Source organism: Hyaena hyaena, unplaced genomic scaffold, assembly GCF_003009895.1.
Source record: "Hyaena hyaena isolate Hyena2069 unplaced genomic scaffold, ASM300989v1 scaffold_766, whole genome shotgun sequence".
Classification (NCBI taxonomy): domain Eukaryota; kingdom Metazoa; phylum Chordata; class Mammalia; order Carnivora; family Hyaenidae; genus Hyaena; species Hyaena hyaena.
This window is the reverse complement of record NW_024081398.1, coordinates 838,097-854,505: the sequence shown is the minus strand read 5'-3', so window position 1 is coordinate 854,505 and position 16,409 is coordinate 838,097. Positions and strand designations below refer to the sequence as shown.

General features: G+C 53.5%; 1 protein-coding gene across 1 annotated transcript; it reads right to left on the bottom strand.

Moving 5' to 3' along the window:
* Window positions 1–811: 811 nt before the first annotated feature.
* Window positions 812–9,124, bottom strand: LOC120221212. Its single transcript, XM_039218483.1, has 7 exons — window positions 8,922–9,124; window positions 4,249–4,698; window positions 3,016–3,156; window positions 2,465–2,761; window positions 2,020–2,154; window positions 1,735–1,826; window positions 812–1,501 (listed from the first exon to the last, which is right to left on the bottom strand). The coding sequence occupies exons 1-7, from the start codon at window positions 8,992–8,994 to the stop codon at window positions 1,409–1,411; spliced, it is 1,281 nt and encodes a 426-aa protein (XP_039074414.1). The 5' UTR covers window positions 8,995–9,124; the 3' UTR covers window positions 812–1,408.
* Window positions 9,125–16,409: the final 7,285 nt, after the last annotated feature.

Sequence of the window (16,409 nt, the reverse complement as noted above, 5' to 3'; positions counted from 1 at the left end):
GATGAGAATACAGAGGAAAAACATGTTAAAGCTCCTGTTCTGTTTAGAAAAAGATGAAATACTGATTATCTTTAAATGTTGAAGTCAAAATTTATGTTTCACGTCCACTCAGAAAAAAAAAAATAGTAGCTGGTATAAATTCGAAATACTAGAGATCTTTGGATCAAAGGAAACTCTCTCAATCCAATAAAGGGCAAGAAAAAATACAAAAGAATGACCAATAGAGAACAGTAACTATCAGGAGCAGGTCCCACATGGAAGAAGTCGGGGTATGTGACATCCCCTAATAAAAACCCAATACACCAGAGGTACCTGGGTGGCTCATCCAGTTAAGCATCCAACTTCAGTTCAGGTCATGATCTCACAGTCTGTGAGTTCAAGCCCCACACCAGGTTCTGTGCTGACAGCTTAGAGCCTGGAGCCCGCCTCGGATCCTGTCTCTGCCTTTGCTCTGCCCCTCCCCCACTCACTCTCTGTCTCTCTCTCAAAAATAAAATTAGAACACCAGATGCGGGAGGAGGGAATGAGATCAGCTGAGAGGCAGAGGGAACACCTCAGGGCTCATCCACACGGATTTTCTCCCCTGCATCACAGAGCCACTCACTTCCCCTTCTGTCACCCTGTATCCTGGACGGTCAGAGCCGGCCCCATCAGAGGGCACGTGTCCGGTGCCTTTTCAGGGACACGGCCCCTCCAGTGTCCCCAAGCCTTCCTCCCTGGCCTCTGGCTCCAGGCAAATGGACAGCCGTGCTAGAGCTGGACCCCAGCTGTCGGGTCCATTTTGGTGCCTGTGTGCCCACCTCTCTCCCCTCTCACTGCTGTGGCCCTTTAACTGTTTTCCACAGCGTTCTCTAAACCACTCACAACAGGAACACCCTCCTGGGAACCACTGACGCCATCTGCTCCACTCTTCTTGTCCCAGAGATGAGCAGGAACAGGAAGGGCAGGACTGTCCACTCATGACCTCAAGGCTCCCTCCCCTCCCCTTTCCTTCCTCTCCATCCAGTTCTTGGGCATGATTTTTATGCAATGGAGGGGGTCCGCTGGGACACAGAGTCTCCTGAAGTCCCCTCAGGCTGGGTGGACGTCTTGGAGGACAAGGCTGACATTTCTCCCTGTTTCATGTCATCCATGTGGATGAGCCTGAGGTCCGTGCAGGGAGGCCAAGGAACTGAGGCTGAGCTGGACTAGAACACAGGTTTGGACCCATCTATATATTCAGGTCTCCCTCCATCTACCATAATGTGTGTCCTCTGGTGAACTTGAAAACAAGTGTCTGTAGAAATTCACCGATGTCGGCTCAATCCGTCCCAGCTCAGAGCAGTCGGGGGGAGGGGCGGGACCAGGGTGCAGGCTTCACACTCACATCTGAGGTGTTGCCAGAGGCTGGATTCCCTGCTTCTTCCAGTTAAAACTCCATCCTGACCTGGCCTGGCGTGCGGACCACACTGTACACAGTGGTGAGAGGACTCTCCTGTACTAGATGTGGTTCCTCCGATCCCTGGAATGTGGACAGAGGGTTCCTGCCACAGCTGCGGGACAGAGAGTTCCCAGAGGGACCCCACAGATGCCGTGCTGCTCACATGACCTCCCCCACAGCGCCCAGCACTGCATGGACCCCGTGTTAATACTGCATGGCTGGAAGGGATACAAACATGAGACCAGAAAGTGCAGGTGAGTGGGTTTGACCAACTCACACCCAGGCTCACAGGGACGGGGGTGGCCCAGCCTCACCTTATCCCTGCCGTCCTGAGACATCGGTCTGCTGAGCTCTGCATACAGGACGCCACCACCATGGTCCCTGTGCTTCTCCTGCGACCCTGCACCTGAGTCCCACACACATGGAGCTGAATCTGAGCCTTGGGAACCTTGCCCTCCCCCCACCACGACCCCCACGGTGATGCCCACACCCACCAGCCTCCTGCAGGGACATTCCCTGAGCAGCAAAATGCAGGGGAGGGAGCTGAGGGTCAGTAGGGGAGGGAGGTGTGTGGGCAGGGGAAGGAGACGTGCACCTGCCTCTCCCAGTCTCCAAGCTCTTCTTCTTCCCACGTGAGCACCGCAGGTACAGCCCAGCTCCGAGGATCAGCAGCGCGACACCAAGAACCCCCAGGATTGCTCCCAGGTGAGCATCACCGGCCTGTCCGTGTGGACCTGTTTCTCGCTCAGAGATAATGAAGAAGGAAAAGACAAGGGACAATGTCAGACGCCCATTGCCAAGCACGTGGAGGCGTCTGAAGGGACGGGTCTCCTCTGGAGAGGGGGGACATGGCAGGTGCTTTCACCAACCAGTTCTGAGCCCTGCTGGGGGCCGGGTGCTGAGAGGAACAGGGCAGGGTCCCCGCGCTGGAGGAGCTCGTCAGTGGGGGAAGGTGATGACATTAACATGGGGGACAGGACACAGAACCCTCACCAGGGGGACCTGAGCCCCGGGAGTCCCCTCCCCTCAGGCAGGAACACTCACCGTGGACACACACTTCCCCGAGGTCCCGGGTGGCATTTTTCTGGTCCACCGGGTTGCTGACCACACAGGTGACCCTGGGGCTGGGCTGGCTCAGGGGCAGGTTCAGAGCCAGGGTCCAGGGGTTGGGGGCCGGTCCTGGGGCCCCTCTCTGCTCCAGCTCCCTGGGGAGGCCCTTGCTCTCCCAGGACACGTTCACGGCCCCTGTGGCTCCCGGGGTGTGGCACTCCAGGGTGACGTTGCACCAGTCTCGTGTGAGGGACAGAACCTTGGCCAGGACCTGGGGACGGGGCACAGGCTCTGGGGCAGGAAGGACAAAGGACAGGGTGTCCCGTGAGTGGAGAGCATCACACTCCTGCTTCCTCGTGCAGAATCTCACTGACGCCCTGGTTCCTCCCCGGAGGATGGTGAGTCCATTTTACAGATAAGACAGACTTGACCCAAATATACAGAAAGTGACTAGAAGGAAGGAGCCACTGAGTGAAGCCGCATGTGATTTCACTAGGCTGAGCATGAATAAAAGCCTCCCGGGAGAAAATACGAGACCCTCTTACCAGAACCCAATAATTCTAACACAGTGAGGTGTCCTCCAGAAGTCACAGAGTCAGGGACAGAAGGATCTATCTTGTTCTGGCCCCCCCGCCCCCTGCTCCGATGGTGGCCGAGACCACAAAGCCTGAGGTGCAGAAGGCCACCTGGGCACCAAGAGATCAGTCCCAGGCCCCCAGCAGGAGAGGTGGCTGGGGGGGACACAGTGGGTCCCCAAGGAATGGACACCCAAAACATGCTTAGAACGTGCACTGAAATTGCTGACCCCACGGGGAACAAGACACAGGGGAACAGGCCCTCTGGGAACCTCACAGACCTGAGGCTGCAGGAGCCACTCTCCCCGGAGCAGGATGTCTCCCTCCACAGGGGGTCAGAGACAGAGACAGAGGGAGGTGCTGACTGTGTGTCTGAGGAAGGGCCACCCTGTGAACGTCTCCTGCGTCCCTGGAGGTTCAGAGCTGCACCGGGGAGTCTGGGAGTGAGGATGGCCTTGGGATTGTGCTGAGAAGGAGGAGGGAGAGGGTGGGAGGACCCCAAGTGGGTTGTGTTTGAGCCTGGTGACAAGTGTGCCCAAGGATGACCACGTGCTAACCCGCACTGCATGCAAGTGTCTTAGGGTCCATGGCCAAGGGGACCCGAGGCCCAAACCAGCTGACCCTAAACTAGGGAAGGTCTGGATCCCCGGAAAGTAGCAGTGGGATCACAGGGTCCTGACACGTGGACGGAATAGGAGAGGAGGGGGCGGGTGAAGTTCCAGAAGGACTCAGGCAACAAGGACCAGCTTTGCAGGTGGAAGAAGGGGCCAAATGTCAAGGACACAACCACCCCTACAAGGTGGAACAGGAAAGATGTGGATCCTCCCCTGGAGCCTCCAGAAAAAAGCACAGCCCTGCAGACACCTGACCCTCATCGCAGTGGCCCCGGGGCTGACCCTGACCCACACACAGGTGCATATGGGGTTAAGGCTGCGCTAAGACACCTGTGGGTCCATCTCTGACAGCAGCAACAGCCGCCACCACACCAGTTAAGGACACGTGTCCCTTGAGCACAGTTATGGTTCTTGCAAAACCCCACTTCCCCACGTTTCCCTTTTCTTTCCTGAAGCACCGAGGGATCCACCCCTGCTGGGAGTCTCAGCCCCGCCTCCACTCGTGCTGAACACGCTGCTTCTGATTTCAAGGGAGAAGCAGAGCCTGAAGTCTGGGGTCTGGAAGGGATCCTGCAAGGGGCCCACGGACACTCCCAGGGACCAAAGCAGGGGGTAAGCCTGTCCTGGGGGAGGGGCCACCACGTACCGTAGACACTGAGGTGGAAATACTGGGCATTTTCTATCCCTGTGCTGAAGGAGCATCGAGCCCGGTACCACCCACTGTCCTCGAGGGTCAGCTTGTCAATCCTCAGGGTCGTTGTGTTGAGCACATGGAGCCTCTCCTTGAACTTGTCCTGGGGGTTGACCCATTCTGGAACATCCACCCCAGGAGAGACGTGCAGGAGGACTATGTAGTTTGACTCGTTTTTAACGGCCCAAGAAATCTTCTCCAGCTTGGCTTCAGGAGGTACTTCTGGACGTCTGGTCACATGAAACACCACAGAACCTCCTTGGGTCCCCTTCAGGGAAACTAGGTTTCTGGAATCCTCCACTCCAGATCCACGGGCCCCAGAGCTCCTGACCGCAGTGCTGAAGGCGCCTAGGGCATTGGAATCACAAAGTGTGAGTGTGTTTCATTAAGAATGAGGAGAAAACCATAGACCCCATCGTGGTAATGAACTCCACCCGGTGGATCCCTGGACTCCGGGGGGCGGGACAGAGCGCGAACCTGGGGCGAGGCTGGAATTGAGTCCTGGTCCTGGTGGGGCGTCCCCTTGAACACGGTCCTCAACTGCCCACCCGAGTGTCCTCACTGTCTGACGCTCAGAGTCTGGACGTGATGACATCACAGATGGAAAACACTGAGCCCTTTTAGGTCAATGCCAAGTGCACAAGTGTAGGAGGAGCTTCCTCCGTGGCTGCAGAGGCCCCACCGCCCACACGCCGTGGGAGCCCTGGCCCTGCAGCGGGGGCCGTGCCCTGTGACTTGCTCTGAGGAGCTGAGTTCAGCTACAGTGATGGACGTCACTCAGTGACAGCAGATATCACAGGAGCGTGACTTCTGTCTCCCTCACACCCTGTCTCTTTCTGCTGGGACGAGCCTGCTGCCACGTTGGGGCTGAGCTGTGGGGACACCCATGTGTCAGGGATGGAGGGCATCCTCTGGCCAACACCCGGGAGGAAGGAGGGCTGAGTCCACCCCCAGCACCTGCTCCCCCTCCCCAAGTGCAGGGGTGAGGGGGAGCCACACCGTTCTTGTTGACCTTGAGCTTCCTCAGCTCCACACAGACCAGAATTTCAGTCCAAGAGGCCCTGGGACTCAGGACCCAGCATAGCCAATCCGGGTCATGACCTGCACAGGCTGGGAGCCCACATGGTGAGTTTCAGTGATCTGGGGACAGCAGGGGACACAGCAGGAAGTGATAGGGATGGTGCTGACGTAGGTGGGTCCCGTCCCCTTCCGGGCAGGCCTGAGTCAGGGCCAGTGAGGCTGCATGACAGGGCTTCACCCCAGTCCCTCTGGCTTCCCTTACGGGAGGGGGCTCCCCATCCCGGCCCAGCAACCCTTATCCATCAGGCCACAGGCCCTCAGCACCTGCATCAGTGGGAAGGTGGTCACCCTGTCCCTGCCCCGGGCCGGCCAGGAGAGTGACAGGGACTCAGCCCTCAGCCCCCTGCCGGCCCCTCCTCCGTCTCTTCCCTCCAGAGGTCACCGTCCTCTGACCCCCAGTGCAGGATGAGGTTGGGGCAGACACGTGCCCTGGGTGCAGGACCCCCCCCGACACGGCACAGACCAGGTGCACGGAGACGGCAGGGGACACGGCCCCCAGGTCCCTCTAAGCAAGTCAGGACACGAATGCCCCGGGTCCCTTCGGCACCGCTCTGCATCCCTCCCATCAGACACTGGCCAGAAACTTGAGTTTGAACTCTAAGTTCCCGGGACTGTGAGACACAACTTGATGTGGTTTCAGCTCTCGGGTCTATAGGATCTTGTTCCCACAGTCCCAAAATCCAATCCAGGAGCCCAGGGTCAGGACCCAGCACCTGTGGACCCCGTGAGGGCTCCTAGGACCCAGGCCTGGCGTCATGGATGGCAGATCAATGAGTCATGAGCTCTGGGATGACACAGACCCAGGTTCAAGTTCCAGAGCCGCCCTTTACTGGCTGAGTGGCCTTGGTGATTTCCCAAACTGTCTTACCTGAGGCCCCACGTGTGAAGCAGGGGACACGAGAGTGTGAGTGCAGGGGGCTCCTGGGGTGTAAACACGACACAGCAGAAGCAGCACCAGCCGTCTCCGTCCGTGGTCCCTTCCGTCCCTGTTCCTAGGACCTGCTGCCCTGCACTTCTCCCCGGCGGCTGCACCCCTGATGCCGCCCGGCCTGTGACGGCACGTCCCCGTCCCCCATGTCACAATTCCAGTCCCTACGGGTCAGCTGCTCCGTCACAGTCCGAGAGGGAAGGGTCCCCAGGACGGCCCTCAAGGCCAGCAGCCTGCGGAGGATTATTCCCACTCAAAGGACGAGAGGCTGTGTTTCGGCCACACTCGCAGCTCTCACTTTGGTGGATGGTGAGCAGACCGTACACGCACACACTGGAGGCGATGGGGATCGACACGCAGTCTGGCCCGGACCTCGGACCCGCTGCGCACTCCCCTCCACAGACATGGCTGTTCCATCGTGCGTGTCCCTCCAGGACCTCCTGTGTCTCCTGTGCCCGGACACGCGCCGCACACGCCGCGCCTGCCTTTCCCTGCACGACTCGGGCAGGGGTCCACACTGCGTCTGCACACGTGGACGCGTCTCACTTCCCAGCTGCACAGGGTCCCACGTGTGGCTCACGTTCTCTCCACGTGTGACGGGAGCTCGGCTGTGGCCCTTGTCCCTGCCTTCTCCTTCCATCTGTGACGTGGAGATAATGACAGCGCTCCCCTGGGACAATGGTGGCTGGGACTTCAGAAGGCGAGCGCGTTCCCGTACGTGTGAGCTGCTCTCACGACTACGATGCTTCTCCTGACCAAGCACCCCTGGGGTCCGACCCCACTTCCTAGGTCCCAGGATGGAGCCCTGCTCCCCCACCAGAGGCCCTCTCAGGGTCTCCCCCTGGGGTCAGGGATGGGCTCCCGGGAGACAGACACCCGTGCTGTGACCCCACAGGCGGCCGTGGGAGCCAGAGTCCGGCTGGTGATGGCTGTGCCGACAGCAGCTGGGTTCCATGGCCCTGTCAAGTCCCCCTCAGCAGGTGACTGGGCACACGTGTGCAGCTGGGCGGGGTCCTCGAGACCAGGGGGCCGGCTCCCAGGTATCCCACACTTGGGCTGGGAGCAATTCACACTGTGGGCTCTGCATGGTGTGGGCGATTCCACTTTTTTCTTCAGCAGGTTGCTGGACCTGGAGCCGGCTTCCCTCTGCCCCAGCCCAGTGCTTCCCCTGCAGGGAGCTGCCTGCAGCCCTGCCCTGCCCTGCTCTCCCCTACCCTCCCCTGCCCTCCCCCGCCCTGCACAGGGGCTCTCCCTGCAGACCTGCTGTCTGCTCAGCGGGCCCCAGCAGCTCTGGGCTCTGAAGCCCCAGCTATTCTCCTGGGAAAGGGGCCCAGGTGCCTGTTGGGCTTTGGCAGGGCAGGGACCTGGGGCACCTGCTGGGAGGGAGGGAAGCAGGGAGGGAGGAGGCCCAGCCCTCAGGCTGCAGGGGAGGCCTGTCCCCAGGCTGGATGGTGATGTGGGCTCCAGGGCTGGACGCACCTCGAGGTGGGAGGAAGGAGGTGAGAGTCTCAGATCAGCAGACGATGCTAATCCCAGAGAGGAAGGACTGAAGGACGGAAGGACAGAAGGACAGATGGCCAGGGGCACAGGTGTCCGTGATCCAGAGAGTCAGGATATATTTAAGGAACATAAAATTTAACATTCAACATTCAACATAAACTTTTCCATTTCTCGTATTTCTTCTTCCTTCCCTTCTCTCCTCCTTATCCCTCCCTCCCTCCCTTCCTCTTTCTTTCTTCCTTTTATCTTTCTTTATTTCCTACATAACCTTCCAAGCTAGATGTTTAAGGAGCAAACTCTATGTAATTTCACATGTTTTTTCTAGTTAATTAGAATGGAAAGATAGAGAAAGGCTACATTTTGTTGTTGACAAAATTATTTGGGTAAGACGGGTATCAAAGCCTTGAATGCTCATTTTCTAATCAGAAACGCCCTGTTTGCAGGGAATTTCTTGGATCCCTGGTAGTTGGGGTTCGCAGGCAAAACATTATAGGAAATAAAAGCTTTCCCAGGATTCCCGGGAACCATAGCTCTGAGACCTCAGTGTTCCTCTTTGTTTTCATTTAATCTGTTACACAAAATCAGAGAGTCTCAGAGGAAGTAATAACGGGAATGTCTGGGTTTCGTTAGGACAGTCTTTCCTTCAGTTCCCTTCTGGACACCTTCCTGTCACCCCGTTCACCCCCTCCTGGGGCCTGTCAGCGCCCATGTTCCGTCCACACCCTTCCAGCAAGTGGGCGCAGACACCCTCAAACTCTGGGGGCCGCCCGCCCTTCCTGGGTCAGACAGAATTCAGTGTGTTCCGGGCCCTCCTCTGGCCCCAGGGGCCACAGCAGGGTCCCCCCCGCCCCGACGGGGCCTCTGGGCCGCCCCATCCTCCCCACACGGCTGCAGGGGCTGCTCCTTGCCTTGTGCGAGGCGGCCCAGCTCGGAGCCAAAGGCCCCGCACGTGCCCTACGACAGAGCTGGTGTTTCAGGTCCTTCCCCACAGACATCAGACCCGCGGGAGCCCCCCTCCCTGCCCCGCACAGCGGCCTCCCGCCCAGGGACCCTGTTCACTCACTGAGGAGGAGGCTGGTGAATCCCAGGAGCCAGGGGGCCCGGCACAGGCGGGGGGCCTCTGGGCGGGTTCCCATCACAGCTGCCTCCCTCCAGGCATCTTCTGGGCCTACTGGGCTGCGGAGGAAACATCCAGAAGGCAGAGACAAGAGGGGAGAAAAGCTTCGCTCAGATCAGCTCTTAGCTCTTCCCACCCCAGGGGCGGAGCTAACCGTCTAGGACAAGCTGGCTGCTCTAGAGAAAGCCATTCAGATGCTTCCTCTTTCCTCCCCCCGCGCTGGGACTCAGGGAATGATGGCAGATGAATGTACGAACACCCCCTCGATGAGCCGCTGGGTGGGAGAGGCTGTCTTCTGTGGGCACCATGGGCCTGGATATCTCAGCTCCCCAGCCAGCACCCAGTGGGACCCCAACCTGTGTCCCTGGGTTCACACTCAGCCCAGCAGCCCTGCTCCCCAGGGACAGCCGATGGCTGGGCACATAGTCACAGTAACCACTGTCCCAAGAACACGGCTCCTCCCTCTGCTTTGGGCCTGTCCTCTGTCTTTATACCATGTAACAAGTCAAATTTCTTTCTGATTTTCTCTGAACTTCAACTGTCAGGTGCCGAAAGACGCTTTAAGCAGAAGAACAAAGTGCTTTGTGGGGAAGAGTCAACCCCCCCATGCAAATATGGGCATTTCCCTGGCACCCTGGGCCCTCTGGGCACCCATGCCTGGCCCTGCGTCCCCCACAGGGCAGCCCCCACCTGCACGTCCCCCCAAGGCTCTGCCAGCCCTGAACCTGCTCTCACACACAGGCAAGGGGCAGGGATGTGCTCCTCTGGCCAAGGGCTCAGCTGCTTAAGTTCATGGTCGCCTGTTGACGGTCAGGCCTATTCTCCCCAAACAGGTCCCCATGACCCCTGAGAACCTTGTCTCCTGTGGACCCAGGGGAGCATCACCATAACTACCCCCGGCTGGTGCCCTTTCTCCACCCACTGAGGTTCTGCCTCAGGTGCTCAGACCCTTGGACCCTGAGGCTGGACCCCAGGAAGGCCGGGAACATGCACTGAAGGTAGTCAGCCTATTGGCTGGTAAATCCACTTTGTGGATGTTGAGGCCCAGCCTCAGGGTTTGTACGACCATCAAAGGTCACGAGGCCCCTGGGTGGTTCAGTCGGTTAAGCATCTGACTTCAGTTCAGGTCATGATCTCACGGTTAATGGGTTCAAGCCCCATGTCGGGCTCTGTGCTGACAGCTAGCTCAGAGCCTGGAGCCTGTCTTCAGATTCTGTATCTCCCTCTGTCTCTCTGACCCTCCCCTGCTCACTCTGTCTCTCTCTGACTCTCAAAAATAAATGAAAAACATTAAAGAAATTTTTAAAGAAAAAAGGTCACTCAGCAGGTCAGGAGCAGGGGTTGGACTCCCAAACTTGATCCCCGAGAAATCCGCCATCCAGCTCCTGTCCTGTCCACCGTGCGGCCTCCAGAGAGTCCCTGCATCTTCTGTGGGTTCCCTCGACCAGCTTGCGCACCTCAGACAGGAGGGCATCAACACTGCTTTCTTCCCTGACTCCTGTCCAGTAACGGGGACGGTCCTTCAGGAGGCTCAGTCCCTGAGCCTTGAGGGAAGAAATTCCTGGATGGAGTCCACACTCCAGCATGATGGGGAGCAATTCGGCCATGCCCCTGTCTGTCCCTACACCCCAGGGGAGCCCTCTCAGGGGAGGAGGGTTTGCTTGTGAAAGCCAGTGGGGGGTGGGGCCCAGGGCCCAGGACAGAGCCCCCAGCAGCTGCAGGTCAGGGACACTGGAGAGGCAGCCACCGCGGACTCCATGCTGGCACCACACCGTGGACATTTTCAGCCTCCAGATACGGATCTCCGTCACTTCCCGCCATTAGCAGTAAGAGCCAACGTCACTGTGCACAGTGTGTCTAAGTTTCCATCGTTCACAGGCACGGTCTCTGTGAGAAACAGCGGGGATTGTGACTACCGTCCATTTTACAGATGAGGAAAGTCGGGGCCCATTTAGGGTGCTTGATGAGCCCGCAGTCTGGCAGCCGGGATGTGGCAGGGTCAGGACCATATCTCAGGCGCTTAGGCCACTGGTCTTTCCAGAGCCAAGTCCTTCCTGACCTTGAAAAGCCACATTGGTGGGGGAAGGAGACCCTGCCCAGGGCAACTTCTCTCCTTTCTCACACCCTCAGGCAGAGGAAATAGGCCTGTGGCCACAGCTCTGCAGGCTCTGACATCCACAGAGGCCCTTTGCTGACCACAGCCTCCCCCCTGCACTGCCTGCTTTCCACACAGGCCAACGCCTCTGGCCTTGCTCTGGGTGGGGCTTGCTCTGCCTCACTTGGCCGCTTTCGACACTTTCTGACCAGGAAGCAGCTAACATAGACGATGACCCTGAGCCTCAGGACTGCGCCCCAGCCCTTGGGCACCATGGCTTCAGTGCTGGCCCGCGGGCCTTGGGCTCAAAACCATCCTGGACCAGCCGGAACTACAGTCAGCTGCACCTGAGTCAGCGAGCTCCCACCACAGAGGGATTTGGGGATGGTCAGGGGTGGATGGGCGGGCCACTGGGCCCGTGTGGGGCAGTGAGGTCACCGGTGCCACAGCCTCTGATTTTCTCCAGAACGCCCGTCTCCAGGAGAGACCTCCTGCGCCAGGGACGTGCTGGCTGTGCTCCTGGCGCAGATTCCCAGCAGCGCCCTGTCCTGACTCCCCACCTCCCGTCCTGATCCTGCTGCTTACGTTGGATGTCTCTTTCAAATTCATTAGGTTATGTTTATGTTCTGTACTTTATATATTATTTTCACAATTGGGAAGGTCTTTTTAATATTAATTTAAAAATTTTAAATTCTTTTTTAAAAGAGAAGGTCTTTAACAGAGAATACTGTGGACAACTTTTGAGCATAAATCGTTCCTGATATTTTTGGTTTCTTTTCCTCCTTGTTATTTATTCACAGATGTGAGTGATGAGGAACAGAGTGTGAACTACTTACAGTCCTTGCTCCTCACAGCACTTGTGTGTCTAGAACATTAGCAATTAGAACATGTGTCCCAGGTTCCTGAGCTGCTTGTATTTTCTATTTTTTGATTTTTCTACACTTATCCCTGAATATGATCCCTTGAAAAATCCTATCATATTTGGGATGGTGAAATCACTACATTTTGTGGAGAGAGGATCTACAAGGAAGAAAATCCTAAGGATTCGGGGATCTGGGGGAACCGGAGGGACAATGGGCCATCTTCTTCTGGAGACTGAGAGGAGCTGCTGTCCCTCCCCAGGCTGCAGACGCGAGATGTGAACGTGCTTCCGTTTGGGGCCCTTTGTCCTGCTCCCCAGCCGCAGCCCCTGGGCTGCCAGGACCCTCAGCGCCTCCCCCGACCCCACAGCAAGAGCAGGTGCACCACTGTGTGCCAGACCCCATGCTGATTTCTCTCCTTCCATTTAATCCACAAACCTGTCCTGAGCAGGCAGATGCTTTCCCATGATGTCATGTGAAAATGGAAGGTCGGGTGATTAGGGCCTGAGTCCTAGGGTCGTTCTCTGCAGAGGCAAACTGAAACCCGAGTCTTTCTGAATTCATTCACTAATGGTGGGTGGGCAGCTTGATGGCAAAAAGCCAAAGCCAGAAGGGCTTCGATGTAACTCTGTTAAAGAACAGAGTTCAACCCTGGCAGAGCTGCTGGTAAAAACAGAATGGTCCCGAAGCAAGGAGCCTGATGGGCGGGTGAGGCCATCTCTGCTCAGATCCGGTTCTGCAGGCAGGGGGTCCACAGGCCGAGATGACAGCTGTGAGAAGTCAGGGGAGCACATACAGGGAAGCTAGATGGGAGACAACTCTTCCAGTTTCAGCAGATTGACTGCTTCCTAGATGCACGATCATCTCCAGAACAGGGCAGAATCCAGAAATGCTATGGCATATTATTTACAACGACTAGTTTTGTTTTTTTCCAAAAATACTATGCATGCAAACAAACAGCAAAGTGTGATACATATTCAGTGGGAAAAAAGGCAACCTATAGCAACTGCTTTCGGAAGGGCTCAGATGTTGGACTTAGCAAGCAAAACATTTACATGTGGTCTAATAAATATATTCAAATAATGGAGGAAGATGGGGAGCAAATAAATGAGCACATAGAGTATCTCAGTGGAACAATAGAAATTGTAAAAAAAAAAAAAGGAAAAGAAAAGAAATGAGATGGACATGTTGGAGTTAAAAAGTACAATCACTAAAGTTAAAAATAGTTACTTGAGGGGCGCCTGGGTGGCTCAGGTGGTTGAGTCGGTCGGCTCAGGTCATGGTCTCCCGGTTTGCGAGTTCGGGCCCCCCATCAGGCTCACTGCTGTCAGCCTGTCAGCGTGGAGCCCGCTTGGGTCCCCTGTCCCCCCTCTCTCTGCCTCTCCCACTTGCTCTTTCCCAAAAATAAATAAATGTTAAAAAATATTTATTTGATTTGCTCATAAGCATATTAGGCATGATGAGAGAGAGAATTCATTAGCTAAAAGACAAATCAGTAGAAATTGTTCATCTAGAGTAAAAGTGTGAATGACCATTGATTAAAAATGAACAGAACCTCAAACATGATGGGATAATATGAGTAAATTCAACATATAAGTAATTGGAATACCAGAAAAAGAGGGGCAATAAGGCAGAAAATATATTTGAGGAAATAAAAAAAATGACTCACACTTGTCCAAAATTTCATGGAAAACATTAATTTTCAAATCCAGGCAGCTCAAACACGATGGCCACTGGTCACATTACAGTCAAACTCCTCAAACACGATGGCCACTGGTCACATTACAGTCAAACTCCTGGGAAGCAGAGGAAAGAGAAGATCTGGCTAAGGGCTCCTGGGAAGCTCCGTCAGTTAAGCATCAGACTCTTGATTTCTGCTCTGGTCATGATCTCATGGTTCCTGAGATCAAGCCCCACTTTGGGCTCTGTGCTGACAGCATGAAGCCTGTTTGGGATTCTCCCTCTCCCTCTCTGTCTGGTTCTCCCCATTTGCACTCTCTCTCTCTCTCAAAATTAATAAATAGCAGCCATAGGAAGAATGGCATGTCGCCTTCGGAGGAACGATGATGGACTTTTTGTTCAGAAATTCTACACACCAAAGACATTGGAATGATTGTTCGAAGTACCAAAGGGAGGAAAAATGTCAATTGGTATCTAATGAATTTGTCATCTATTGAACTCCTTCAGAAACAAAGAGCTAAAGACAGTTTCAGATAAATAGTCACAGCCTACCTGCAAAGCAATTCCAGAGCCTTCCTCAGTCTAAGGAGAAAGGACTCAGGACAGCTCAGATCAGCAGGAAAGAAACAAAGACACTGGAAATGGTAACAACGTAATAGATATAAAAGCCTGTACGTAATTTTGGTTTTCTTGTCTTGGATTTTTAAAAAACACATGGTTGTTTAAAGCAAAATTCATAGTACTATCTTGAACACTCACACATACATCTGTGCCAGCAATGAATAGAACAATTAGACAAAAAAAAAAAAAAATCAAAAAGAATGTAGGTGATCTGATTGACATAGCCAACTTCTTTAATCCAACTGACATTCATAGAGCATGACATCCAGTGGCTACAGAGCACACAACCTTCCAAGGGCACATATAAAATGCTCATTGGGACAGACCATATTATCAGTCATAAAACAAACTGGAATCATTTTTGAAATATTGAATTATCACACAGGTGGTTTTTGACCACAGCAAGATTAAGTTAAAGGTCAAAAAATATAAAACATCTTTTTTGAAATGTTTATTTAATTTTGAGAGAGAGAGAGAGCATGGATGTGCAGAGGAAGGGCAGAGAGAGAGAGAGGGAGACACAGAATCCAAAGTGAGCTTCAGGCTCAGTGCTATCAATGCAGAGCCCGAGGCAGGGCTTGAACTCATGAACCATGAGATCATGACCTGAACTGAAGTTGGACACTTAACTGACTGAGCTACCCAAATGCCCCTAACACATTTTTTTAAAAGTCACCACATATTTGGAAATCAAACAACCAACTTTAAACAACACACTTTGACCTACAAAGTCAAAGAAGAAACCACCAAGGAAGTTGGGAAGGATTTTTGAAGTAAGTAATGATAAAAACACAACATATTTAATTTTAATATAAAAATTTTGGGATGTAGCTAAAACAGAAGAGCATTACATTCTGATTTAAGAAAGTGAGAAAGTTCTCAATCACCTAAGATTCTATCTTAATTTTTTTTTTAATGTTTATTTTTGAGAGACAGAGACAGAGTGTGAACAGGGGAGGGACAGAGAGAGACACACACAGAACTCGAAGCAGGTTCAGGCTCCACACTGTCAGCATAGAATCCAATGCAGGACTCGAACTCACCAACTGTGAGATCATGACCAGAGCTCAAGTCAGATGTTGAGTGCACTGAACCACCCAGGAACCTCTAAGTTAGAAAAACAAGAGCAAATTAGATCCAAACTAAGCAGAATAAAGAAAACAATACAGAAAGGAGCAGATGTCAAGGAAATAGAAAGCAGAAAATACAATAGAGGAAAAAATCTGCAAATCAAACACTGAGTCTTAAAGACATAACAAAACTGTTCAACATTTAGCTAAGTAATACGGAAAAAATGGAGAGAGGACACAAATTATCAACATCAGAAGATAGAGAACATTATTATAGATACAACACACCTCAAAGTATCAGTAAGGAAATATCACAACCAACTTTATCAACAAATTTGATGATATGGTGATATAAAAATTCCTTGAAAAACACAAATTACCAAAGCTTACAGAACTTGAATAGCCCTATATCTGTTAAGGAAGCTAAAGCTATGGCTAAAAATCTTCACACAAAGAAAATTCTAGGCTCATGTGGCTTCAATGGGGAAGTCTGCCCAATGCTAAAGGCAGAAATAAGTGCTACAAAAAGTGCCTTCAGAAAATAGAAGAGGAAACGTTTTCTAAGTTGTAGAATAAGCTGGCTAGTGGTATTTAAATACCAAATCAAGGCAATACAAGAAAATAAAGTAATGGGCCAGTATTCTTCATGAACACAGATACAAACTTCCTTATCAAAAGATCAGCAAACTTGGACCTGCAATTTATAAAGAGGATCCTGCCTTTTGACCGAGTGGGGTTCATGCTGAGAAGGCAGGATTGGTTCCACATGCAAAATCATGCGGTGTGATTCACTGTGTTACCCCTGATCATCTCAGTACTCTGAAAAAGTATTTGACAAAATACTGTATATGGTATAAACTCCCAGGAAACTGATTAAAAAAAACTTACTCAAATCTCGGGTCACGATAGGGAAGGACATCACAGTAAGAGAAAATATTTGCGAACCACACGTCTGATGCATGCCTCATCTGGAGAACCTGCATAGAAGTCTTAGAATAAGATGCAATGGGGTGAACAGCCTCTAGAACACGAGCAGATGATTTGAGCAGACACTTCACTAGGGGACAGACAGAAGGCGAAGAAGCCCATGAAATGTGCAAAGGTGCTG